This window comes from Salmo trutta, chromosome 8 (assembly GCF_901001165.1).
Source record: "Salmo trutta chromosome 8, fSalTru1.1, whole genome shotgun sequence".
NCBI lineage: Eukaryota > Metazoa > Chordata > Actinopteri > Salmoniformes > Salmonidae > Salmo > Salmo trutta.
The window spans coordinates 47,096,790-47,124,511 of NC_042964.1; the positions used below are offsets into that span (position 1 = coordinate 47,096,790).

At 44.2% G+C, this 27,722-nt stretch overlaps 1 protein-coding gene across 2 annotated transcripts in view; it reads right to left on the bottom strand.

The window, feature by feature from the left end:
• LOC115199116 (IQ motif and SEC7 domain-containing protein 3-like) overlaps positions 1-27,722 on the bottom strand; it is a 95,321-nt gene that overhangs the window by 60,712 nt on the left and 6,887 nt on the right. For both annotated transcript variants that reach the window (XM_029761694.1, XM_029761695.1), the window contains exons 2-3: positions 21,917-23,166; positions 6,874-7,035 (exon numbers count right to left, since the gene is read on the bottom strand). In XM_029761694.1, coding sequence (XP_029617554.1) covers positions 6,874-7,035; positions 21,917-23,166 — 1,412 coding nt within the window. The remainder of the gene's footprint in view (positions 1-6,873; positions 7,036-21,916; positions 23,167-27,722) is intronic.

Sequence of the window (27,722 nt, forward strand, 5' to 3'; positions counted from 1 at the left end):
ATACCAGTGTAGTCAACTGTCAGTGTGCTAACCTCATCACTGTGACTGTTACAATACCAGTGTAGCCAACTGTCTATGTGCTAACCTCTCTCACTATGACTGTTATAATACCAGTGTAGCCAACTGTCTATGTGCTAACCTTTCTCACTATAACTGTTACCATACCAGTGTAGCCAACTGTCTATGTGCAAACTTCTCTCATTGTGACTTTTATAATACCAGTGTAGCCAACTGTCTATGTGCTAACCTCTCTCACTATGACTGTTATAATACCAGTGTAGTCAACTGTCTATGTGCTAACCTCTCTCACTATGACTGTTATAATACCAGTGTAGTCAACTGTCTATGTGTTAACCTCTCTCACCTCTCTCACTGTGACTGTTACAATACCAGTGTAGTCAACTGTCTATGTGCTAACCTCTCTCACAGTGACTGTTACAATACCAGTTTAGTCATCTGTCTATGTGCTAATCTCTCTCACTGTGACTGTTACAATACCAGTGTAGTCAACTGTCTATGTGCTAACCTCTCTCACTGTGACTGTTACAATACCAGTGTAGTCAACTGTCTATGTGCTAACCTCTCTCACTGTGACTGTTATAATACCAGTGTAGTCAACTGTCTATGTGCTAACCTCTCTCTCTATAACTGTAGCCAACTGTCTATGTGCTAACTTCTCTCTCGTTGACTGTTACAATACCAGTGTAGTCAACTGTCTATGTGCTAACCTCTCTCACTGTGACTGTTACAATACCAGTGTAGCCAACTGTCTATGTGATAACCTCTCTCACTGTGACTGTTACAATACCAGTGTAGCCAAATGTCTATGTGCTAACCTCTCTCACTATAACTGTAGCCAACTGTCTATGGGCTAACCTCTTTCACTATAACTGTAACCAACTGTCTATGTGTTAACCTCTCTCACTGTGACTGTTACAATACCAGTGTAGTCAACTGTCTATGTGCTAACCTCTCTCACTGTGACTGTTATAATACCAGTGTAGCCAACTGTCCATGTGTTAACCTCTCTCACTGTGACTGTTATAATACCAGTGTAGTCAACTGTCTATGTGCTAACTTCTCTCACTGTGACTATTATAATACCAGTGTAGTCAACTGTCTATGTGCTAACCTCTCTCACTGTGACTGTTACAATACCAGTGTAGTCAACTGTCTATGTGTTAACCTCTCTCACTGTGACTGTTATAATACCAGTGTAGCCAACTGTCTATGTGTTAACCTCTCTCTCTATGACTGTTACAATACCAGTGTAGCCAAATGTCTATGTGCTAACCTCTCTCTCTATGACTGTTACAATACCAGTGTAGTCAACTGTCAGTGTGCCAACTTCATCACTGTGACTGTTACAATACCAGTGTAGCCAAATGTCTACGTGCTAACCTCTCTCACTGTGACTGTTATAATACCAGTGTAGTCAACTGTCTATGTGCTAACCTCTCTCACTGTGACTTTTACCATACCAGTGTAGCCAACTGTCTATGTGCAAACTTCTCTCACTGTGACTGTTATAATACCAGTGTAGCCAACTGTCTATGTGCTAACCTCTCTCACTATGACTGTTATAATACCAGTGTAGCCAACTGTCTATGTGCTAACCTTTCTCACTATAACTGTTGCCATACCAGTGTAGCCAACTGTCTATGTGCAAACTTCTCTCATTGTGACTGTTATAATACCAGTGTAGCCAACTGTCTATGTGCTAACCTCTCTCACTATAACTGTTACAATACCAGTGTAGTCAACTGTCTATGTGTTAACCTCTCTCACTATGACTGTTATAATACTAGAGTAGTCAACTGTCTATGTGTTAATCTCTCTCACCTCTCTCACTGTGACTGTTACAATACCAGTGTAGTCAACTGTCTATGTGCTAACCTCTCTCACTGTGACTGTTATAATACCAGTGTAGCCAACTGGCTATGTGCTAACCTCTCTCACTGTGACTGTTATATTACCAGTGTAGTCAACTGTCTATGTGCTAACTTCTCTCACTATAACTGTTACAATACCAGTGTAGTCAACTGTCAGTGTGCTAACCTCTCTCACTGTGACTGTTACAATACCAGTTTAGTCAACTGTCTATGTGCTAATCTCTCTCACTGTGACTGTTACAATACCAGTGTAGTCAACTGTCTATGTGCTAATCTCTCTCACTGTGACTGTTACAATACCAGTGTAGCCAACTGTCTATGTGCTAACCTCTCTCACTGTGACTGTTACAATACCAGTGTAGTCAGCTGTCTATGTGCTAACCTCTCTCTCGTTGACTGTTATAATACCAGTGTAGCCAACTGTCTATGTGCTAACCTCTCTCACTGTGACTGTTATAATACCAGTGTAGCCAACTGCAAACAGGGACAGTGTAACACTCCATTTTTTAAATCTCAAAACTCTCACGACCAAAAAATGTAATTAGCAGCCAATGTTTACTTTGTTATTTGGGGCTTTGGCAGTCAATTGAAAAACATTCCAACAGTATTTCTGATTGTCTTCTCAACTCACCATCACATACTTTTAATGTGGGGCTATGACAGTCAATTGCAAATTAGTCTCTTATCTCACCACCACTAATGAGATGGGTGTGGCGTAATGTAGGTTGCATCAGAGCTTCTCAAAGTCAGGGGGCATAGTCGACAGAGCGCATATTTGGTGTGAATGCAGACGAAGGCACTGCATCCAGCTACACACAGATATGAGCTGGCGAAGGGTACATTGAGTTGTAATCCAGAGGCAGATGGCAGGGTGTTCCCTTTGAGTCAGGAACCTAAACTCCTCCGTAGTTATCTGTGAATGCGTTGTCTGTAGCATTCAGTCACATTACAGCTCCATCAGCTGTTGGATTTCACTTACTGGCATGTCAACTGAGCCAGGATCACAGTCAAACGGATTGGGAAGTAGGTCCCAAAGTGCTCTTCCAAGCATTGGAGATGAGCAGTCATCACTGGTGTGAGACACTTACTGATGCTGTGTTCTGTTAGAAACATGCACAGCCGAGGGAAGTGGGAATGGTTGGCTTTTGAAAGACTCTCTCTCCAATAAGAATTCTTTCCTCTGAATCCACTGATTCAGTCACTCATCTGTAGAATGTTTTTGTATTTCCTCTGCATGCTTCTGTTCCATTTGTTCAGTTTCTAAATACTGTATGTCTGTTACATTGGCAAGGAGACACATTTTTTTATTTTCATTACACAGGAAGTCAAGTCCAATCTCAATGCAAAAAATATACTGCTCAAAAAAATAAAGGGAACACTTAAACAACACATCCTAGATCTGAATGAAAGAAATAATCTTATTAAATACATTTTTCTTTACATAGTTGAATGTGCTGACAACAAAATCCCACAAAAATAATCAATGGAAATCCAATTTATCAACCCATGGAGGTCTGGATTTGGAGTCACACTCAAAATTAAAGTGGAAAACCACACTACAGGCTGATCCAACTTTGATGTAATGTCCTTAAAACAAGTCAAAATGAGGCTCAGTAGTGTGTGTGGCCTCCACGTGCCTGTATGACCTCCCTACAACGCCTGGGCATGCTCCTGATGAGGTGGCGGATGGTCTCCTGAGGGATCTCCTCCCAGACCTGGACTAAAGCATCCGCCAACTCCTGGACAGTCTGTGGTGCAACGTGGCGTTGGTGGATGGAGCGAGACATGATGTCCCAGATGTGCTCAATTGGATTCTGGTCTGGGGAACGGGCGGGCCAGTCCATAGCATCAATGCCTTCCTCTTGCAGGAACTGCTGACACACTCCAGTCACATGAGGTCTAGCATTGTCTTGCATTAGGAAGAACCCAGGGCCAACCACACCAGCATATGGTCTCACAAGGCGTCTGAGGATCTCATCTCGGTACCTAATGGCAGTCAGGCTACCTCTGGCGAGCACATGGAGGAAAGAAATGCCCCCCCAAAGAAATGCCACCCCCCACCATGACTGACCCACCGCCAAACCGGTCATGCTGGAGGATGTTGCAGGCAGCAGAACGTTCTCCACGGCGTCTCCAGACTCTGTCACGTCTGTCACATGTGCTCAGTGTGAACCTGCTTTCATCTGTGAAGAGCACAGGGTGCCAGTGGTGAATTTGCCAATCTTGGTGTTCTCTGGCAAATGCCAAATGTCCTGCACGGTGTTGGGCTGTAAGCACAACCCCCACCTGTGGACGTCGGGCCCTCATACCACCCTCATGGAGTCTGTTTCTGACCATTTGAGCAAACACATGCACATTTGTGGCCTGCTGGAGGTCATTTTGCAGGGCTCTGGCAGTGCTTCTCCTGCTCCTCTGGCAGTGCTTCTCCTGCGGTCCTGCTGGTGGGTTGTTGCCCTCCTACGGCCTCCTCCACGTCTCCTGATGTACTGGCCTGTCTCCTGGTAGCGCCTCCATGCTCTGGACACTACGCTGACAGACACAGCAAACCTTCTTGCCATAGCTCGCATTGATGTGCCATCCTGGATGAGCTGCACTACCTGAGCCACTTGTGTGGGTTGTAGACTCCGTCTCATGCTACCACTAGAGTGAAAGCACCACCAGCATTCAAAAGTGACCAAAACATCAGCCAGGAAGCAATGGAACTGAGAAGTGGTCTGTGGTCCCCACCTGCAGAACCACTCCTTTATTGGGGGTGTCTTGCTAATTGCCTATAATTACGCCCTGTTGTCTATTCCATTTTGTCAATCAGTGTTGCTTCCTAAGTGGACAGTTTGATTTCACAGAAGTGTGATTGACTTGGAGTTACATTGTGTTGTTTAAGTGTTCCCTTTATTTTTTTGAGCAGTGTATTTCCAACACTCCCCCTCGATAACCATCAAACCTCGGTGTGAAATAGAACATAGTGATTCTCTGATCCCATATCTCCACATAGTTTTGCGAACAAGTGTGCGCCCAGTGATGTGGTTTGATGTACACTAAACAAAAATATAAACTTAACATGTAAAGTGATGGTCCCATGTTTCATGAGCTGAAATAAAAAAATCCCAGATATGTTTCATATGCACAAAAAGCTTATTTCTCTCAAATTTTGTGCACAAATTTACTTAAGTCCCTGTTAGTGAGAATAATTTCTGTCTGTAATGAAGTCCCTTTGTTGACAAAAATCATTCTTATTGGCTGGGCTTGGCTCCCCATTGAGTCCACCATGTCTGCGCCCCTGCCTAGCCATGTGAAATCCATAGATTAGGGCCTAATTCATTTATTTCAATTGACTGATTTCCTTATATAAACTGTAACTCAGTGAAATCTGTGAAATTGTTGCATGTTGCGTTTATATTTTGGTTCAGTATAGCTTACAATTGAAGTGAACTGCTGCAGTATATCTCCGAGTTCTGTGCTCAGCTCTTTTGCTGCCAGTTGTTCTCGGTGTATCATACAATACGTCCATATGGCAGAGGGAGACACATTCCTAACTAGAGTGCAGAGGACTGCCTGCCGTCCCACCGTAGATGGAGCCCCATCTGTGCAAAAGCCCACCAGTAGATCCCATGGAATCAGTTTTTCCTCAAAATAGCCACGCAGCACACTGAACATCCCCTGTGCCGTTTCATGCTCAGGAATCGTGAGACAGAACAATATGTCCTCGTGAATAGCATCCCCTAACATATAGAGTGAACAAAAGTCGGGGCCTCACAGCCAGTTCAATCAGAGTTTGCGCTTGATTGCTAGCAATAGCATCAATTATTTGTTTGACAGCGCTATCTGACAAAGGTATTGATGTGAGTTTTTGGGCCCCTGCCTCCCCACACATTGTTTCACCGTATAAATTGCGGCCGGTAATATCAAAGTCTCTGTAATAGTGTGTGGTTTCATAGCATAGCGGACCTAGCCATTCACCGTGGGAATGATTCAAGTGCAATGGTCAAGCGCAGCCTTTTCCAAAGATCTAATGGCACTCTGGTTGAATCTTCTAGATTTTAATAATTGTCATTAAGATTTGAAGGTTAACCCCATTATGTCACGCCCTGACCTTAGAGATCCTTATTATTCTCTATGGTTGGTTAGATCAGGGTGTGACACGGGTGGGAAATTCTATGTTTTCTGTTTCTTTGTTTTTGGGCCGAGTGTGGTTCCCAATCAGAGGCAGCTGTCTATCGTTGTCTCTGATTGGGAATCATACTTAGGCAGCCTGTTTTCCACCTGAGTTTGTGGGATCTTGTTTTCTGTTCAGTGTCTGTGCCTGTTTAAGTGTTTTGTGAATAAAAGAATCATGAACACTTTCCACGCTGTGCTTTGGTCTACTCTTCCTACCACCAATGAGAGCCGTTACACATTACAATGATTTTGAGATAAAAATATGATATTATTATTATATATACGTATATATGAATATCAGACCCCTAGTTTGGGAACAACTGCCCTAGTGGGTCTCAAATCCATGTCTCCAGCCCGAAGGCAAACTCACTACCCACTGCTCCAATAGGGTTTATCTTGGCGGGGAGGTCTCCACTCACTAACCACTGCTCCAATAGGGTTTATCTTGGCGGGGAGGTCTACACTCACTAACCACTGCTCCAATAGGGTTTATCTTGGAGGGGAGGTCTCCACTCACTAACCACTGCTCCAATAGGGTTTATCTTGGGGGGAGGTCTCCACTCACTAACCACTGCTCCAATAGGGTTTATCTTGGGGCAGATGTCTCCACTCACTAACCACTGCTCCAATAGGGTTTATCTTGGGGGGAGGTCTCCACTCACTAACCACTGCTCCAATAGGGTTTATCTTGGGGGGAGGTCTCCACTCACTAACCACTGCTCCAATAGGGTTTATCTTGGGGGGGAGGTCGTAATGAGCCTACTGTACCTAGGCAATGCTCTTCAGTCCAGTACTATTATTAAGAAGAAGACTACCAGTTACTCACTCTAGGACGTCTCTGTTGAAGGGCTTCTTGCTGTTTCCCAGGAACTCTCCAATCATCTGCCTGCTCAGGCCCTTCCTCTGAAGCAGGAAGTGAGCCACACCTATGGGCGTGTCCGGGATGAAACCTCGTGAGATCAGGAACTGGAGACCCTTATCAGGGTTACTGACAGAGAAGAAGAAAGAGGAGGAGAAATTAGATATTAAAATCCCCTTTATTTGGGTCAATATCATACGGTACACAAATCCTTCACATTTCATGACCTCACATATAAAGGAGAGAGGGAGGAGACCGGCAGAGAGGGGTAGAGAGAGGAGAGAGGAGGGGGGAAGAGAGAGAAGAGGGGTGAGGGAGGAGGCTGGAGGAGATAGTTATACGTGAGACCCCTGCTTGCTAAACAAGTTCCAAAATCACCATGACTATGAAGATCAAAACAGTCTGGTGATGACAGTCTGGTGTGGAGGATAGTGGTGATACATGGTGGTAATGACAGTCTGGTGTGGAGGCTAGTGGTGATACATGGTGGTAATGGGAGTGTGGTGATGACAGTCTGGTGTGGAGGCTAGTGGTGATACATGGTGTTAATGACAGTCTGGTGTGGAGGCTAGTGGTGATACATGGTGGTAATGACAGTCTAGTGTGGAGGCTAGTGGTGATACATGGTGGTAATGACAGTCTGGTGTGGAGGCTAGTGGTGATACATGGTGTTAATGACAGTCTGGTGTGGAGGCTAGTGGTGATACATGGTGTTAATGACAGTCTGGTGTGGAGGCTAGTGGTGATACATGGTGTTAATGACAGTCTGGTGTGGAGGCTAGTGGTAAAACATGGTGTTAATGACAATCTGGTGTGGAGGCTAGTGGTGATACATGGTGTTAATGACAGTCTGGTGTGGAGGCTAGTGGTGATACATGGTGTTAATGACAGTCTGGTGTGGAGGCTAGTGGTGATACATGGTGTTAATGACAGTCTGGTGTGGAGGCTAGTGATGATACATGGTGGTAATGACAGTCTGGTGTGGAGGCTAGCGATGATACATGGTGTTAATGACAGTCTGGTGTGGAGGCTAGTGGTGATACATGGTGTTAATGACAGTCTGGTGTGGAGGCTAGTGATGATACATGGTGGTAATGACAGTCTGGTGTGGAGGCTAGTGATGATACATGGTGTTAATGACAGTCTGGTGTGGAGGCTAGTGGTGATACATGGTGTTAATGACAGTCTGGTGTGGAGGCTAGTGGTGATACATGGTGTTAATGACAGTCTGGTGTGGAGACTAGTGGTGATACATGGTGTTAATGACAGTCTGGTGTGGAGGCTAGTGATGATACATGGTGGTAATGACAGTCTGGTGTGGAGGTTAGTGATGATACATGGTGTTAATGACAGTCTGGTGTGGAGACTAGTGGTGATACATGGTGTTAATGACAGTCTGGTGTGGAGGCTAGTGATGATACATGGTGTTAATGACAGTCTGGTGTGGAGGCCAGTGATGATACATGGTGTTAATGACAGTCTGGTGTGGAGACTAGTGGTGATACATGGTGTTAATGACAGTCTGGTGTGGAGGCTAGTGGTGATACATGGTGTTAATGACAGTCTGGTGTGGAGGCTAGTGGTGATACATGGTGTTAATGACAGTCTGGTGTGGAGGCTAGTGGTAAAACATGGTGTTAATGACAGTCTGGTGTGGAGGCTAGTGGTGATACATGGTGTTAATGACAGTCTGGTGTGGAGGCTAGTGGTGATACATGGTGTTAATGACAGTCTGGTGTGGAGGCTAGTGGTGATACATGGTGGTAATGACAGTCTGGTGTGGAGGCTAGCGATGATACATGGTGTTAATGACAGTCTGGTGTGGAGGCTAGTGGTGATACATGGTGTTAATGACAGTCTGGTGTGGAGGTTAGTGATGATACATGGTGTTAATGACAGTCTGGTGTGGAGACTAGTGGTGATACATGGTGTTAATGGGAGTGTGGTAATGACTGTCTGGTGTGGAGACTAGTGATGATACATGGTGTTAATGGGAGTGTGGTAATGACAGTCTGGTGTGGAGACTAGGGATGATACATGGTGTTAATGGGAGTGTGGTAATGACAGTCTGGTGTGGAGACTAGTGATGATACATGGTGTTAATGGGAGTGTGGTAATGACAGTCTGGTGTGAAGGCTAGCGGTGTTAAGCTTAGCATATGGTGGCGACCATTACAATTATAAAACACATAGGCAGACACTCATCAATATTAATTTCCCTTTATTGAGTCATTCCGTTCATTAACTGTGATTAAACAGCTTGACGAACACTGTTAAACTGTAGAAGATGCTCTCCTGAATTACAATGGTGCTCTTGAACGCACAGCGTGAGGGCTCCCATGAAGAGCACTTTGCTATGTTATAAAAGATGGTAATATGTAGGAGATGACAGAGTTATGGTGTGTGTGTGTGTGTGTGTGTGTGTGTGTGTGTGTGTGTGTGTGTGTGTGTGTGTGTGTGTGTGTGTGTGTGTGTGTGTGTGTGTGTGTGTGTGTGTGGAGAGGATAATACTGCTGCTGCACCCTACAATCTATCCCATCCTTAGTATAGCACAGTTCACACACAAACACACGTGCATGCAAACACACACACATACACGCACACACACACATGCACGCACACATACAGTCCTCTTTAATAAAATACTAAAGTGTTCTTCACACATACAGTATACATACACACACAATATTATACACACTTTCTGTATTAACACACACACACACACAGAGAACAGTTACATAACACAGCCATGTCTAATGGGTTTAGTCAGGGAGAGAGAGAGAGAGAGAGAGAGAGAGCAACAGAGAGAGATAGAGACAGAGAGAGCAACAGAGAGAGATAGAGACAGAGAGAGCAACAGAGAGAGAAAGCGAGAGAGAGAGAGAGAGAGAGAGAGAGAGAGAGAGAGAGAGAAAGCAAGATAGAGACAGAGAGAGAGAGCTCTGCAGCCCAGACAGGCCCCAGCTGTGGTGCTGAAAGGACCCTGCAGACTAACAGAGAGGCTCTGTATGAGGACAGGAGGGAGAGGTAGAAAAGCACTCTACTGGGACGACTAGTCTCAGTTTAACCAAATGGTGCCTTTTTCACACACTGACAGACACAGACAGACAGACTTGATTTTACATAAAAATATACACACTTTCTGCATCAAAACCCTGGTTAGCATCGATATTCAACCGTCAATATCATTCCCCTCCCTCCATCCTTCCTTCTCATTCCCCTCTCTGTAAAAGTGAATTGAGGTTTATGGTCCTAACACAGATTAACGGCCAGCTCTCTCTATGGTCGATGGTCGGATAGCGCTGGTCAAGTGAACGGCCCCGACACTCATCTGTGGGGCACACCGAATAGATCTCCACACCTAGTCATTGCCCTGATGCATAGACGGTGTAGTGAAAGCTTCTATTCACCAGTAGCCATTGTGTTCTCATTTTGCTGAGGAGAACTTCACTGGAGTTCATCCACCTTCACTTATACTGTCACTGACAGAAGCTTCTCACTACTGACATGGGACTACTCGGCATCCACAGCATTATCAGCTAGCTAGAGAGCTCTTGTTGAGTATGGTTGGTTGACACTTTACCACAATATAAGTTGGAGAGGGATACGTTGAACTGTTTGTGCAGTGTTAGCTGGTTTCTGACCTGAGATGTCCTTCCATTCGTTCCGGACAGACACATATACACCACCACGCAAACCACACACACACACACACACACACACACACACACACACACACACACACACACACACACACACACACACACACACACACACACACACACACACAGGTATAGGGTAAGTTATTGGAGAGCTCTCTCTGTGTTCCCGGCCCCAGGTTGCCCCTCTTGTGAGTTGGACAGGTTCTGATCTACTGTGTCAATTAGTCCTGACATAGCACCTGACAGCTGTAGCTCCTCACACACACACACACACACACACACACACACACACACACACACACACACACACACACACACACACACACACACACACACACACACACACACACACTTTTCTCGCATCTTTTATTCATTAGCCACTGAGGCATGTCAATTTCCGAGCGTGAGAGAGAAGAGTCTACCCATGAGGACAGCCCCACCACATTATGGACACATGACAGAGAGAATCTATTAGGACAACAGAGACAACATTATATACATATGACAGAGAGAATCTTTGATTGGTTCCTTAGAGAAATCTGCTTTCTCTCAGCAGGACACCTATAGTTAACCTATACGATGATGTAACACAGTGCCCCAGTAGTATTAATGTCCTTGATGTGTCCTTTCTCGCTCTCTCCGCCTCCCTCTCTCTCTCTCTCTTTCTCTTTCCCTCTCTCTCCGCCTCTCTCACTCTCTCTCCGCCTCCCTCTCTCTCTCTCTTTCTCTTTCCCTCTCTCTCCGCCTCTCTCACTCTCTCTGCCTCTCTCTCTCTCTCTCTCTCCGCCTCTCTTTCTCTCTCCCTCTCTCTCTGTTTATCTCCGTTTATCATGCTATTGTCCATCTGTACTTATCAACAGAAGGTCAGCTATCATATTCTATCCTCACTTCAGGTGAAAACTCTATCAGTCCTTATCCACCTCAAATCCCTATCTGCTCTCTCCAACGCTACCTCCTTTATGGCTAGTAGTGCAGACCATGTGCTGAGAGACAAGCGCACACATAGACACACGCACACACACACACACGCACGCACGCACGCACACCACTTATTACCTCACCTGCCTCTCTCCACTCTCTCTTTAGTTCTCTGTGCGGGGTAGTGCAGACCACCTGCTGTGACACAGACCCAGACACAGCCCTCTCCCTCCACCTGGCCTTAGCCGCCGCGCTGCATTAAGGGGATAAGAGACAGGCTCCCTTCACCATCTCTCTTAATTATCTGTTATGGGACTCAACTCACCCACCCCAACTCCCCTTTAAACTCTCCTCTCCACTCCTCCTTCCTCACCCATAAACTGCTCACTACGCCAAATGTTCAAATGTCTCCCCTTTTAGACGGGGGAGGCAGAAAGAGGCGGGAGAGGGAGGGGTGCAGGGAGCAGGGGGAGGCTGTCTTAGCCCAGAGCAGACCAAGGCCTGCTTAGGATGCAAGAGGTGCACAGCTCAGGAATTAGAGGGAGGATATGAAACTGCTGGAACTAATAAACCTGATTTTTTTCTATTTTTTTCTACCCTTTCCTTCCCTCTCTCTCTCTCTCCCTCCATCCCCCTCTCTCCCTGTCAGCATGCCATCCGGTTTTTATTTTTCAAGTTGAGTGATCATCAGTGGAAAGGGTTGGGGGGTGGAGGAGTGTGGATATTATGAGGTTTGGATTTGTCACTGCCAGAAAACTTTCCTCAAAGTCAAAGAGAAAAATCTTGAAGTGCCACAATGGCTGCTTTTCAAAAACACAATCGGTATAAAAGAGCACTTTTTGGAGCTATTTAGCATATGTGTGGATTATTCGCTGCCTTTCATGACAAACAAATGACAAATGCAGTAGGAGGCTGGCAGATGTAGACATGCAAACCCATACTTGCTCTGTTACCAATGCCGGTTGGCAATAGCACAATGAAAAGGTTACGAAATCACTGAAATCCAAATCTATTCCTGAGACCACTGCTTTCTATTCACAGCTCGCTAGTGTATATATAAACAGGATATTAGCCAGGTTAGCTCTTCCTACCATAGTGTATATATAAACAGGATATTAGCCAGGTTAGCTCTTCCTACCATAGTGTATATATAAACAGGATATTAGCCAGGTTAGCTCTTCCTACCATAGTGTATATATAAACAGGATATTAAGGATATTAGCTCTTCCTACCATAGTGTATATATAAACAGGATATTAGCCAGGTTAGCTCTTCCTACCATAGTGTATATATAAACAGGATATTAAGGATATTAGCTCTTCCTACCATAGTGTATATATAAACAGGATATTAGCCAGGTTAGCTCTTCCTACCATAGTGTATATATAAACAGGATATTAGCCAGGTTAGCTCTTCCTACCATAGTGTATATATAAACAGGATATTAGGCAGGTTAGCTCTTCCTACCATAGTGTATATATAAACAGGATATTAGCCAGGTTAGCTCTTCCTACCATAGTGTATATATAAACAGGATATTAGCCATATTAGCTCTTCCTACCATAGTGTATATATAAATAGGATATTAAGGATATTAGCTCTTCCTACCATAGTGTATATATAAACAGGATATTAGCCAGGTTAGCTCTTCCTACCATAGTGTATATATAAACAGGATATTAACCATATTAGCTCTTCCTACCATAGTGTATATATAAACAGGATATTAGCCAGGTTAGCTCTTCCTACCATAGTGTATATATAAACAGGATATTAGCCAGGTTAGCTCTTCCTACCATAGTGTATATATAAACAGGATATTAGCCAGGTTAGCTCTTCCTATCATAGTATATACATAAACAGGATATTAACCATATTAGCTCTTCCTACCATAGTATATATAAACAGGATATTAGCCAGGTTAGCTCTTCCTATCATAGTATATACATAAACAGGATATTAACCATATTAGCTCTTCCTACCATAGTGTATATATAAACAGGATATTAACCATATTAGCGCTTCCTACCATAGTGTATATATAAACAGGATATTAGCCAGGTTAGCTCTTCCTACCATAGTGTAAATATAAACAGGATATTAACCATATTAGCTCTTCCTACCATAGTGTATATATAAACAGGATATTAGCCAGGTTAGCTCTTCCTACCATAGTGTATATATAAACAGGATATTAGCCAGGTTAGCTCTTCCTACCATAGTGTATATATAAACAGGATATTAGCCAGGTTAGCTCTTCCTACCATAGTGTATATATAAACAGGATATTAGCCAGGTTAGCTCTTCCTACCATAGTGTATATATAAACAGGATATTAACCATATTAGCTCTTCCTACCATAGTGTATATATAAACAGGATATTAGCCAGGTTAGCTCTTCCTACCATAGTGTATATATAAACAGGATATTAAGGATATTAGCTCTTCCTACCATAGTGTATATATAAACAGGATATTAGCCAGGTTAGCTCTTCCTACCATAGTGTATATATAAACAGGATATTAACCATATTAGCTCTTCCTACCATAGTGTATATATAAACAGGATATTAACCATATTAGCTCTTCCTACCATAGTGTATACTTGAGGTCGACCGATTAATCGGAATTTATCTCAATAAATTCTTTTTCTCAACCCCTGTTCTCGAAGTCAAAAATTAGCCTACATTTTGTGTAACATTTTACTACAAGAAATGTAGTAATATAGTGTTTATATAGTGTATATATGAACAGGATATTAACCATATTAGCTCTTCCTAAGATAGTCTATACAGACAGGATATTAGCCAAGTTAGCCAAATTAGCTTTACTTAGCATAATACGTGAGATACTACTAGCCAGGTTAGCTGAATTAGCTCAACAAACCATAACTCTGCATTTGAGGGGAGAGTGAGATAAGGACAAAATAAAAAGGGATGCGCCTTCTGTCAATGACATAACTTATCCATATTTTTTAGAAACTGCACTGTTGGTTACGGGCTCGTAAGTAAGTATTTCACTGTTGTATTCGGCGCATGTGACTAATACAATTAGATTTCACTTGATTTGATAACTAAGGTTAGATTCCTTGGTTTTCCAGAAATCCTGGTTGGAGGATTCTGAATTTCCTGCTTATTCCTTCCTGCTTCTGGGATCCTCCAACCATGCTTTTGTCACGTGTGTGTGTAGGAACAGATCAATGGCGCAGCGTGAATATCGTTCCACATATTTTATTATAATGTGAAACTATGCAAGACATACAATAAACCATAAACAAAACAACAAACTGTGACAAAGAGGTGCTACATGCACTAACTCGAAATAATCTCCCACAAACAAAGATGGGAAAAACAACTACCGTAAATCCCGGACTATTAAGCGCACCTGAATATAAGCCGCACCCACTGAATTTAAAAAAGGATTATTTTGAACATAAATAAGCCGCACATGTCTATAAGCCGCAGGTGCCTACCGGTACATTGAAACAAATGAACTTCACACAGGCTTTAACGAAACACGGCTTGTAACAGAAATAAATAGGCTTTAACAAAACACGGCTTGTAACAAAAATAAATAGGCTTTAACGAAACACGGCTTGTAACAAAAAATACAAAATTAGCAGTAAGCTTTAGTTGTCTTTTTGCACTGAGTCAATTCCTCACGCTGCTGTTTCCAACGTCTTATCATCGACTCATTAAGACCAAGCTCCCGTGCAGCAGCTCTATTTCCTTTTCCAACAGCCAGATCAATCGCCTTCAACTTGAAAGCTGCATCATATGCATTTCTCAGTGTCTTTGCCATGATGAGGGTGACAAAATGACTACCGTAATCAGAATGATGGGAAGTTTGAGAGCGCTCGATTTAATCTAAACAGTAAACAAAAAAGTTGTTTGACCTTAACCCGTTAGGCAATTTCAGTGGTCTAATGAAAGCTTCATGCCGCCAAAAAACTGAGCACCTCACAGAATGTGTTTTTTTGGAGAAAAAAATGTGAAAGCAGGAAAAATCCATATATTAGTCGCGTAATTGTTTAAGCCGCAATGTTCAAAGCGTGGGAAAAAAGTTGCGGCTTATAATCCGGAATTTACGGTACTTAAATGATGGATGAGCTCTCCAAGATGGCATAGCAGTCAGACGTCTTTTGTCCTCGTCTTGTCGTGTCCTGTGTATATATATATATTTACTTCTTTTCTTCGCATATATTTTTATATATTTTTTCTTCTAAAAACTCAACTTCAAAGCACTCTCTTGCAGCTCGCCTCACCAATAAAAAAAAAAAGAAAGTATTATTCACCTCAAATCTGAAATCCACAACAGAAGCTATCCAGAATGACTGGAACGAACTACAAAAATCTCTGAAACTGGAAACACTTATCTCCCTCACCTTTCTATTTCTACTTTGCACTTTCTTCCACTACAAATCTACCATTCCAGTGTTTTACTTGCTATATTGTATTTACTTTGCCACCATGGGCTTTTTTGCCTTTACCTCCCTTATCTCACCTCATTTGCTCACATTGTATATAGACTTATTTTTCTACTGTATTATTGACTGTATGTTTGTTTCACTCCATGTGTAACTCTGTGTTGTTGTATGCATTGAACTGCTTTGCCTTATCTTGGCCAGGTCGCAATTGTAAATGAGAACATGTTCTTTAACTTGCCTACCTGGTTAAATAAAGGTGAAAAAAATATATATATATGGTCCACAATTAGAGACAACGATGCCTCTAATTGGGGATCATCCAAAAAATAGAATAAACCCCCCCAGTCACGCCCTAGAAAATAAGAGCTCTCTATGGTCAGGACGTGACAGCTTTCGGGAAAACTAGGGAATTTATTGAAAGTTCCTGGAATTTTGAGAAATACTTTTTTGAGGAAGAGTGTTAGCTGAGCTCTGTCAGACACTGTGATGATAGGGCATTTTTGAGCAGGCATATGCACCTGAAGTCCCCGGTGACTCAGCACTCAGCTCCGAGGACCCCTCGTCTGCCACTCATTCCACCACACTGCACCATTACTTCCAGCCCAACGAACATTCATTACGAGTTAGGAGTTAGGAACATCCAGTATGAAAGAATCGCACTAGCGAGTGAGGGAGGGGGGAAATATGCTGCTTCAACCCAATGTTCTCAAAACTTTTCAGGACATTTCCCATGGCCCGAATTCCCTCAGTGGCCTGGAACTTTTAATTACATCCTCCACTTGCAACGGAATTGCTAATGAGGAATTCGGGCCTTGGACGGTTGCCATTATTCTTAGGATCCACCCCTTTTGTACTCCGACTGATTGGTTCCATCTAGGCAGTCAGTGGCCTTTTTCACTCTTAATATCTACAGATGGAGAATAGCCTGAACCATTATCTTCAAAGAGGGGTAGCCCGGGCCCTTGAGGATACTCCCATGGTAGGAGGTTAATTTAGTGTCAAGGAGTCTTCTCCTTTCAGAGATATTTCCAGGTGTGCTGTTTGCTCCCCTCCACTGCTCCCCCCCTCCAGCCGCCCCCTGCCGTGTACCCATCATGCATCTGTCTGACGCTTGTCTTCGTAGTCCTTATCTGGGCTTGACTTAGTCACTTTTCACTAGGCAGAGTGAATGGCAGAACGGGAATTGAATTCTAAAACGAACAGAGCAGTCAAAAGGTAAAAGCAGCAGAATTTAAATGGAAAATGTCTCTCCTGCTGCATGGGAGGTGAGGCTGAGCTGAGGAGTGGGCATGGTTGCTGAGTTGAATGCAGAGGGAAGTGTTCAGTGCTGCTGAATTAAAAGCATATAACGGGAGGGGGTCCTTTTACTCTCCACAGATCCTGAATTCTTCTGCACACTATCCTATAACAACAGTAGTAACTGGGAATCTCAAACTTGCTAATGACTTGAGTCTCATGTAGATGGGCAATGCAGAGATGGTGTTATATGGAAATATTCTGCAAGAACTTCAATATTATCATATAATAAATGCATGATAATTCACACTCGATTTGTGTTAACACAGCTTTGATACCAGAGATCTCGTCAGCATATGACTGAATTCATCATTTGAACACTGATTCAAAAGGGAGATGTTTGGTCACAGTTGCCAAGCATGCTTATCTTCTGTAATCTATTTGTATTCAGTATTATATAATAACGGTAGGAGGTGCAAAATACAGAAAAAGATATTTTATGAGTAATCATAAAATGTATGTTAGATTAGCATAATTGGGTGCATGCATATATTTCATGAATTAATGTGCTTTAAATGTATGCCTAGGATAATCTTTGTGTTATCCGTATACTTTCAAAAGACATCAGTTGGGGGAATATAGGATTGTCATACGATCTATGGAACTGAAATCGCTTTAAACATCCATCAGAATTTTCATATAAATAACATGAATTATAAACAAGGTGCTGGGAATAGTTTCAGATGAGTAAACTCAGAACAACCTTGCAAATACTGTTCTCTCTCTCTCTCTCTCTATCTCTCTCTCTCTATCTCTCTCTCTATCTCTCTCTCTCTCTGGATTGATCTCATTTAGTCATTCCTATGCGTTTTGAGGAGAGGTGAGAGGAAGTGAGTCTACGAAAGATGATTTGAAAATGTGCCTCTTTCCCCCCTCTTTTTATCCCACTCCTTCCATACAAGTTGTTCCATTCTTTCCCTCTGTCATTCTCATTCTATCATTAGTTCACATTTTAATTTCACTCTTTTCATTCTATCGCACATTCTGTAATCTCTCATTCTTTCTCCCCCCTCATTCTCCCTCTCGTTCTTTCTCCCCCTCTCATTCTCTCTCTCGTTCTTTCTCCCCCTCTCATTCTCTCTCTCGTTTTTTCTCCCCCTCTCATTCGCTCTCTCGTTCTTTCTCCCTCTCTCATTCGCTCTCTCGTTCTTTCTCCCTGTCTCATTCGCTCTCTCGTTCTTTCTCCCTCTCTCATTCGCTCTCTCGTTCTTTCTCCCCGTCTCATTCTCTCTTTCGTTCTTTCTCCCTCTCTCATTCACTCTCTCGTTCTTTGTCCCTCTCTTTGGGAGATACAGTGTAAATGAGAGGAGCCCTAGACACCTCTTCATCCTGTTCCTTCCTCCTCAAACAGCAGAGAACGTGCTGGTCCAACTCTTTTAGTCTGTCCGGAGAGCCCCATTAAAGCCTTCTGATCTCACGTGGGTTTTTTACAAAGATACCCGCACTTTGTGTGTGTGTGTGTGTGTGTGTGTGTGTGTGTGTGTGTGTGTGTGTGTGTGTGTGTGTGTGTGTGTGTGTGTGTATGTATATTTGCACATGTGTGTGTATTTGTGTGTGGAATTGTGTGTGTGTGTGTGTGGGTGTGTGTATTTGTGTGGGTGTGTGTGGGGGTACAGTGCATTTGGGAAGTATTCAGAACCCTTGACTTATTCCACATTTTGTTACGTTACCTTATTCTAAAATGTATTCAATAGTTTTTTTCCCTCATCAATCTACACACAATACCCCATAATGACAAAGCGAAAACATTTTTTTTTGCAATTTTGCTAAGATGAAAAACAAATTAAATATCACATTTACATAAGTATTCAGACCCTTTACTCAGTACTTTGTTGAAGCACCTTTGGCAGTGATTACAGCCTCGAGTCTTCTTCGGTATGACACTACATACTTGTCATGCTTCTAAACAGCTTCTAACCCCAACCCATAAGCCTCCTGAACATCTAATCAAATGGCTATCCAGACTATTTTCATTGCCCCTCCCCCCTTTTTTTTACACCGCTGCTACTTTCTGTTGTTATCATCTATGCATAGTCACTTAATAACTCTACATACATGTACATATTACCTCATCTAACCGGTGCCCCCGCACATTGACTCTATACCGGTACCCCCTGTATATAGTCTCGCTATTGTTATTTTACTGCTGCTCTTTAATTACTTGATACTTTTATTTCTTATTCTTATCCATACTTTTTTAAACGGCATTGTTGGTTAGGGGCTCGTAAGTAAGCATTCACTGTAAGGTCTACTACACCTGTTGTATTCGGCGCATGTGACTAATAACATTTGATTTGATTTGACACCTGTATTTGGGGAGTTTCTCCCATTCTTCTCTGCAGATCCTCTCAAGCTCTGTCAGGTTGGATGGGGAGCGTCGCTGCAGAGCTATTTTCAGGTCTCTCCAGAGATGCTCGATTGGGTTCAAGTCCAGGATCTGGCTGGGTCCCTCAAGGACATTCAGAGACTTGTCCTGAAGCCACTCCTGCATTGTCTTGGCTTAGGGTTGTTGTCCTGTTGTTGTCCTGTTGGAAGGTGAACCTTCGCCCCAGTCTGAGGTCCTGAGCGCTCTGGTGCAGGTTTTCATCAAGGATCTCTCTGTACTTTGCTCCTTTCATCTTTGCTTCAATCCCGACTAGTCTCCCAGTCCCTGCCGCTGAAATACATCCCCACAGCATGATGCTGCCACCACCATGCTTCACCGTAGGGATGGTGCCAGGTTTCCTCCATGCCAGGTTTCCTCCAGACGTGACGCTTGACATTCAGGCCAAAGAGTTTAATCTTGGTTTCATCAGACCAGAGAATCTTGTTTCTCATTACATTTCATTTACATTTAAGTAATTTAGCAGACGCTCTTATCCAGAGCGACTTACAAATTGGTGCTTTCACCTTATGATATCCAGTGGAACAACCACTTTACAATAGTGCATCTAAATCTTTTAGATGCACTATTGGCAAACTCCAAACGGGCTGTCATGTGCCTTTTACTGAGGAGTGGCTTCTGTCTGGCCACTCTACCATAAAGGCCTGATTGGTGGAGTGCTGCAAAGATGGCTGTCCTTCTGGAAGGTTCTCCCATCTCCACAGAGGATCTCTAGAGCTCTGTCAGAGTGACCACTGGGTTCTTGGCCACCTCCCTGACCAAGGCCCTTCTCTCCCAATTGCTCAGTTTGGACAGGCAGGTGGTTCCAAACTTCTTCCATTTAAGAATGATGGAGGCCACTGTGTTCTTGGGGACCTTCAAGGCTGCAGAAATGTTTTGGTACCCTTCCCCAGATCTGTGCCATGACACAATCCTGTCTCGGAGCTCTACAAACAATTCCTTCGACATGGCTTGGTTTTTGCTTTGACATGCACTGTCAACTGTGGGACCTTATATAGACATGTGTGTGCCTTTCCAAATCATGTCCAATAAATAGAATTTACCACAGACTCCAATCAAGTTGTAGAAACATCTCAAGGATGATCTATGGAAACAGGATGCAACTGAGCTCAATTTCGAGTCTCATAGCAAAGGGTCTGAATGTCAAAAAAACTATTTTCGCTTTGTCATTATGGAGTATTGTGTGTAGATTGATGAGGAACAAAAATGTATTAAATCAATTTTTGAATAAGGTTGTAACATAACAAAATGTGGGAAAAAAGGGGTCTGAATACTTTCCGAATGCAGTGTATTTGTGTGTGTGTGTGTGTGTATATAATTGTGTACGTGTGTGTGTATATTTGTGTTTGTGAGTGTGTGTGTTTATATTTCTGTGTGTGTGTGTGTGTGTGTGTGTGTGTGTGTGTGTGTGTGTGTGTGTGTGTGTGTGTGTGTGTGTGTGTGTGTGTGTGTGTGTCTGCTGTGATGATGCTGCAGCATGTGAGCTTTTACGTGGAGGCCGTTTCTGCAGCTGTCTCCCAATCTCCTTATCCCCCTCTCCCCACCACCTTCTCCCTCACACTCTCTCGCCCTCTCGTTCTGGGAGGTTCACAGATGCTCCGTGCTTAAAACAACTATTAGAGGACAATATAGAGACGTCCTTTAATGACTACATCTGTGGTATTCTAATCTGGGGATCATGGCATAGAGTTTCTCCCTCTCCAGGCTTATCTCGGCTTATGTGGATATGGACCATATAAGGGGAGAGGAGCCAGCCGCAGATAAAAGAGAGAAGCTATTTTTGGGCGCAAAGACAAACAGAAGGTGACAGGCGCTCTGCAGAACAGAGGCGGTTAACCACAGCTGCAGGGAGGGAGAGAGAGGGGGAGGAAAAGGGCGGAGAGAGAGATATGGTGTAAATAGAGAATGATATGTTTAGTGTGAGAAATGTAAATAGAGAATGATATGTATAGTCAGAAAGAGAGAGAGGGAGAGAGAAAGAGAGAGATGCAAGCTGAGAGCAGTGAAAATCATTGAGAAACTTACAGAAGATACTTCCCTTTTTTAAATTGGGAGAACTGAAGAGGTCTTTCTTTTCTCATATTTTTTTAAGCCTCCTTGTAATGAAGTGCTGTCTCATGGTGAGATCCATGATTGTAAACCCCCACCCTTATGTGTGTGTGTGTGTGTCATGTAAGAGCATTGTTTGTCCATGGATGAATTTTTTGCAGTTCACTCCCGTTCGCCGATCACTGGCTAGATGTTAGCAATCGCATCATCACCTAATGTCCACGATATTTATTTCACTAACCCAGTCTGGGTGAGGAGGGAATGGTTGGGTACTCACACATTGAAAAGGTTGAGGCCAATGCGGTAGAGGCGCTTGCGCATGACGTCGGTGGAGAGTGTGGGCGACTTGCAGCTGGCCGGGTTCTCGCAGTGGTAGCGCGGCAGGCTGAGGATCATGGCCTGCAAGGCCTCCTTGGATGAGGCCTCCGATGCCGAGCGTGCTTCCGTGGAAGTGCTGTTGCTGCTGCTTATCTGCTCGGAACTGGTTTCAGCCGTCTCCGAGCCGCTCCGCTTGGCCTCCAGGGCCTCGGTGGATGGGGATCCCACCGAGGGTGCACCATCCTGGGGTTGAGGTGGCTGGACGGGCTGGACAACCACCTCCGGGGTCTGGGGGTTGGCTAGTTTGTCCAGGGGGGTCAAGGGGGGTTGCTGGCCCTCCTCCTCCTCTAGCTCCTCTTCACTGGGCGGGGGCGCAGGGAAGTCGGCGTCCTGCCCCTCTCCTTCTACCACTGGTTCCGGGGGCGGAGGGGGCTCGTGGGGAGGGACAGGAGGGTCTGTGGGTTCGGCGGGGACCTCTTCAGGGGGAGGAGGAGAGTGTTTTTTAGGGGGTGAGGGCAGGGGAGCGGTGGGCATGGTGGGGGTGGTTGCTGCTTCCTCCTGCTGCTGCTGGACGCAGTTGCCCATGGAGACAGAGGCCGATGACTCCATGACGGAGGAGGACATGCGGAAGTTCTGATTGTCGATCTGAACGGTCACGTCGCGGAAGGCCATCAGCAGCTTGCTGGCGCTGCGGGGCAGGTCGCCTGTATTCTCCCCACCTGACATGCTCTGGAGAAAAGCCTGGTCCAACCCTCCTCCTCCCACTTCCCCTCCTCCCCCAGCCGCACTGAAGGACTCGGCACTGAACTGGTAGGCCCCTCCTTCCTGGAGGGAGCACATGGTCTTCAGGCTCCAGTTGCTGAGTGCGTCGTCGATGGACTTTGCCAGCGACTGCACCTGCTCTGTGAATGAGTCCTCCAGGTCGGTCAGGGTGCCGCCCACTGTGGCGGGCAGTGATGGCGAGCGCACCAGGGGGATACCCGCCAGGCTGCAGCCTTCGGCCAGCGCCCGCTCGGCGGAGAAGCCCTCAGCGTTCTGCACGCGCACCTTGCGCATGGAGATGCGCCGCGGCAGGCGACTCTCCAGCAGGGAGTTGCGAATCTTCTCGAAGTTCTTGCTGAGCTGGTACTGGCGGAAGGCGGTCTGGATCTTGGTGGCAGCGCGGCGGGAGATGAGGTGGCCGCCGTATTTGTGCTCTAACATTTCGATCTGGAAAACAAGGAGGAGAGGGAGACAGGAGAGGTATGAGTGAAACTGAGCTGCTTGGATATTTGAACGCTAAATGCAGCAGTTAACAGTACAAGGCAGTTGGGTAACAAAACATTCTGTGACATGAAGAGGGGATTTGGCTGTAGGCAGAGGAGTTGGAGATAAAAGCACGGCAACAACACAAATACAAAGCACATACATAATACCACTTAGCACTTGGTTCTCCCTCAAGATGAACAAGACGCCGTCTCTACACACCAGCATCCACATTTACAAAGACATGCCCTGAATACCTCTTCTTTAAATGGCCAAAAATACAATGGACTAATGAATGTGATATTTTCCACTCAAATAAGGCTGCAGTTACTCCAAATGACAAGAGGTGACCATGACGACCTTTGAAACACAATGACATTGATAGGATCTAATGCAAATGGACATGAACCTGAACATGTAAACGTTAAGGTCACAAAAATGGGACAGACAATTTAACACTCCCTCAACACAAAAATATAGTCATTAGAGAGGAAAAATATTGGACACCTGAACATTTACTCAGAGCAAAGAAAAGTAATGGTGGGTGACAAGACGCCGCACATGTGGCACCTACGAGACCCATAATCCTTTTAGTGTACAGCGGGCTCAATCCGCACGGAGAGAGAGGCTGCCTTACAATTAACAAAGTTTTTACACTTTCAATATTCACACTTTCCAGCTCCATGGTGCACAGAATATCAATATCAGAGCTGAAAGAGAGAGGGATGTCGAGAGAGAGGGAGGTAAAGAGAGAGGGCGGTAAAGAGAGGGAAGTAAAGAGAGCGGTAAAGAAAGAGAGGGAGGTAAAGAGAGAGAGGGAGGTAAAGAGAGAGGGAGGTAGAGAGAGAGGTAAAGAGAGAGAGGAAGGTCAAAAGACAGAAGGACGTAAAGAGAGAGAGGGAGGTAAAGAGAGAGTGGGAGGTAAAGAGAGGGAAGTAAAGAGGGAGGTAAAGAGAGAGAGGGAGGTAAAGAGAGAGGGAGGTAGAGAGAGAGCGGTAAAGAGAGAGAGGGAGGTAAAGAGAGAGGGAGGTAAAGAGAGAGAGAGGTAGAGCGAGGGAGGTAAAGAGAAAGAGGGAGGTAAAGAGAGAGGGAGGTAAAGAGAGAGGGAGGTAAAGAGAGAGGGAGGTAAAGAGAGAGAGGGAGGTAGAGAGAGGGAGGTAGAGAGAGAGGTAAAGAGAGAGATGGAGGTAAAGGGAGAGGGAGGTAAAAATAGAGAGAGAGGGAAACAGAATGAGGGAATGAGTTAGACAAAAAAGTAAGAGGGTAGAATATGAAGGAGAAATTAAATTACAAAATGAAAGGTGCCTGTATGAAGGAGGCATTATGTGATAGGTATAATCAATTTAATAATAATAATTGTGTCTGTTTTAGGTTGGCAGCACATTATATTATATATTGAGAATATATATATATATATATACAGTGGCTTGCGAAAGTATTCACCCCCTTGGCATTTTTCCTTTTTTTTCTATCTTTTTTTTTTCCCTTACAACCTGGAATTAAAATAGATTTTTGGGGGAGTTGTATCATTTGATTTACACAACATGCCTACCACTTTGAAGAGTCAAAATATTTTTTATTGTGAAACAAACAAGAAATAAGACAACAAAAACTGAAAACTTGAGCGTGCAGAACTATTTAACCCCCCCCCCCCAGAGTCAATACTTTGTAGAGCCACCTTCTTCAGCAATTACAGCTGCAAGTCTCTTGGGGTATGTCTCTATAAGCTTGGCACATCTAACCACTGGTATTTCTGCCCATTCTTCATGGCAAAACTGCTCCAGCTTCTTCAAGTTGGATGGGTTCCGGTGGTGTATAGCAATCTTAAACTCATACCACAGATTCTCAATTGGATTGAGGTCTGGGCTGTGACTAGGACATTCCAAGACATTTAAATGTTTCCCCTTAAACCACTCGAGTGTTGCATTAGCACTATGCTTAGGGTCATTGTCCTGCTGGAAGGTGAACCTCTGTCCCAGTCTCAAATCTCTGGAAGACTAAAACAGGTTTCCCTCAAGAATTTCCCTGGAATTAGCACCCCTTATCATTCCTTCAATTCTGGCGAGTTTCCCAGTCCCTGCCGATAAAAAAACATCCTCACAGCATGATGCTGCCACCACCATGCTTCACTGTGGGGATGGTGTTCTCGGGTTAATGAGAGGTGTTGGGTTTGCTCCAGATGTAGCGTTTTCCTTGATGGCCAAAAAGCGCAATTTTAGTCTCATCTAGAACATGTGGTGCTATTCTCCATCTTGCCACTAGGTTTCTCGACATATGTCTGCTCAGTTGAGGACAGGATCCGGAATATATATGGATTAAGTCCGTTCACGTAAAATATCCCCCCTGTGACTCAAAGACAATTGGGTGAATGGTTTTAGAAGGGATTGCGGGGCCACCAGGGGATCAACGTGAGACTTTCAACCGCTACTCTGCAGTCCCAAGCAAAGTCACCTGCATCCTATAGACTTCTGTGGGGAAGAACAGATAGCCATGCAATAATGCACACTAGGCTTTGCAATTTGCAATAAGTGGGGTGGCTGCAGCATGATGCAATCTCGGCCCATTGTCATTTGGAGAACTCCATCCCTTAGAAAGGCTCTTTAGAAAACCGAAATGACACTGAGAAATCCATCTTATCTGATCCCTTTTACATTGCACTGCAGCGAGGCCCCTGTGAGAAAGGGAAGAGATGTTGGGAGAATATTAAGGTCGTTCTGCATGAGACTGGCACTTTTAGCTATAGTCTCTAGTCTCTCTGAGGCATCTCAGAATGAGAACATCGCTTTCTCTTCCCGCAGACCGGTATTGGGCTTTGCCTTGAATATTCATCACTTTTTATCTATCTGGAATGTTCAGACAGACGGAACTTTGAGTACACACTCAATATGACAAAATCAGCTTCGTCACTGCTGACTTCGTCTGGACAAAATGGGGTGGCTTAAAAAACCAGAGTTAAGGTAATAGCCGCAACCCATCCCTCAGAAAGGTGTCACTCGTCAAAACGAATTATAGAAATAATGTCTGAGGCAGAGGTAGCCTTGGATCTGAACCGGAAGCTGGGAGGGGGCTGCGTTTGATTAAAGGCGGCAGTTTGGCTTGTTTGTTTTGCCTTCCGAATGAGCTGGTAGGGGACCGCACATAAAGAATTTAGGTCCCATCACAGCTTTATCTGAGCCTGTATCTCTCTGATACACTCTGCCATCTCCATTAGACACTGAGAGTCTGGGTGAGCAGGAGAGAGAGATGGTGGGATGGAGGGGGAAGGTGGGTAGTGGAACTAAAAGAGGTAGACTGAGGGGCAATGGAGATACGGTAGAGCAGGGCTCTCCAACCGTGTTCCTGGAGAGCTACCATCCTGTAGGTTTTCACTCCAACCCTGTTCCTGGAAAGCTACCATCCTGTAGGTTTTCACTCCAACCCTGTTCCTGGAGAGCTACCGTCCTGTAGGTTTTCACTCCAACCCTCATCTAGCTCACCTGATTCTAATAATTAGCTGGTTGATGAGCTGAATCAGGTTAGTTACAACTGGGGTTGGAGTGAAAACCTACAGGAGGGTAGCTCTCCAGGAACAGTTTTGAAAACTCTTCAAAGAAAAATCCTGAAATATTTATTTCAAAAATGCTGAGGTGACACCGATCTAACATGAGGCAAATGGTATTTTGTGGTTATAACATGGTTTTATAACCAAACGTTACACACTAGGGGGTCAAAGTGCGAGAGCCAAGTGGAGTTTATAAGACAGACAGAATTCACACACAACCAGGCCTTTGACTTTATGAGCGTATGGAGTTACTGCTGATGAATTGAAACAAGACCAGTCTGGGTATGAGAGATGAGACTCTGCCTCTTTACCACTGAAATATTAATACCCCAAGGCTTGCAGAAATAGCACATTCAGAGTTTGTTTTTGGGGGGGATGTTTATGCCAGGCATGAAAATGGTTTCCAATATTAAAGGTCAGACTTTCTATGGGGAACAATCTGTTTTTTTGAAGTGCTATTTTTTGTTCTGGCTTATCAGATCTGGCTATTCAGAGAAATGTGCTATGGATGGTATCTCTTGGCCTTCTCCCTGGCTGCATTCATCTGGGTGAATAGTCTCCAAGGACGAGCTGGCATTCACAGTCTGTCACACAACCCATTCACTTCATCTCACCAAATGTCACGATACAGGTGGACAACAAAATGAACACGTACGCAAACCCAGCCTGAAGTCAATTATGAGCCAAACACACTTCAGGGATTTTGAAGAATTTTGTGTTCAGAAAAAGGTATCCTCAGATGAATTTGTTCGTTCATCGTATTCATTGACATTTAGCTTAGTGACCCAGGTATATTTATGAGTGTCACCCTCAAATTCAGTTCTGGCACAGAGATTAAATAGCATATGATTACATTTGCATGCAGCAAACACATAGTTGAGAGGGCACGACTAATGCTACCTCCTAATTATAAACTCATTCATGTCAGGTCAGTTAATTTGCACCAGGAAAATTGTCAACTTTACATGATTATGGCGTT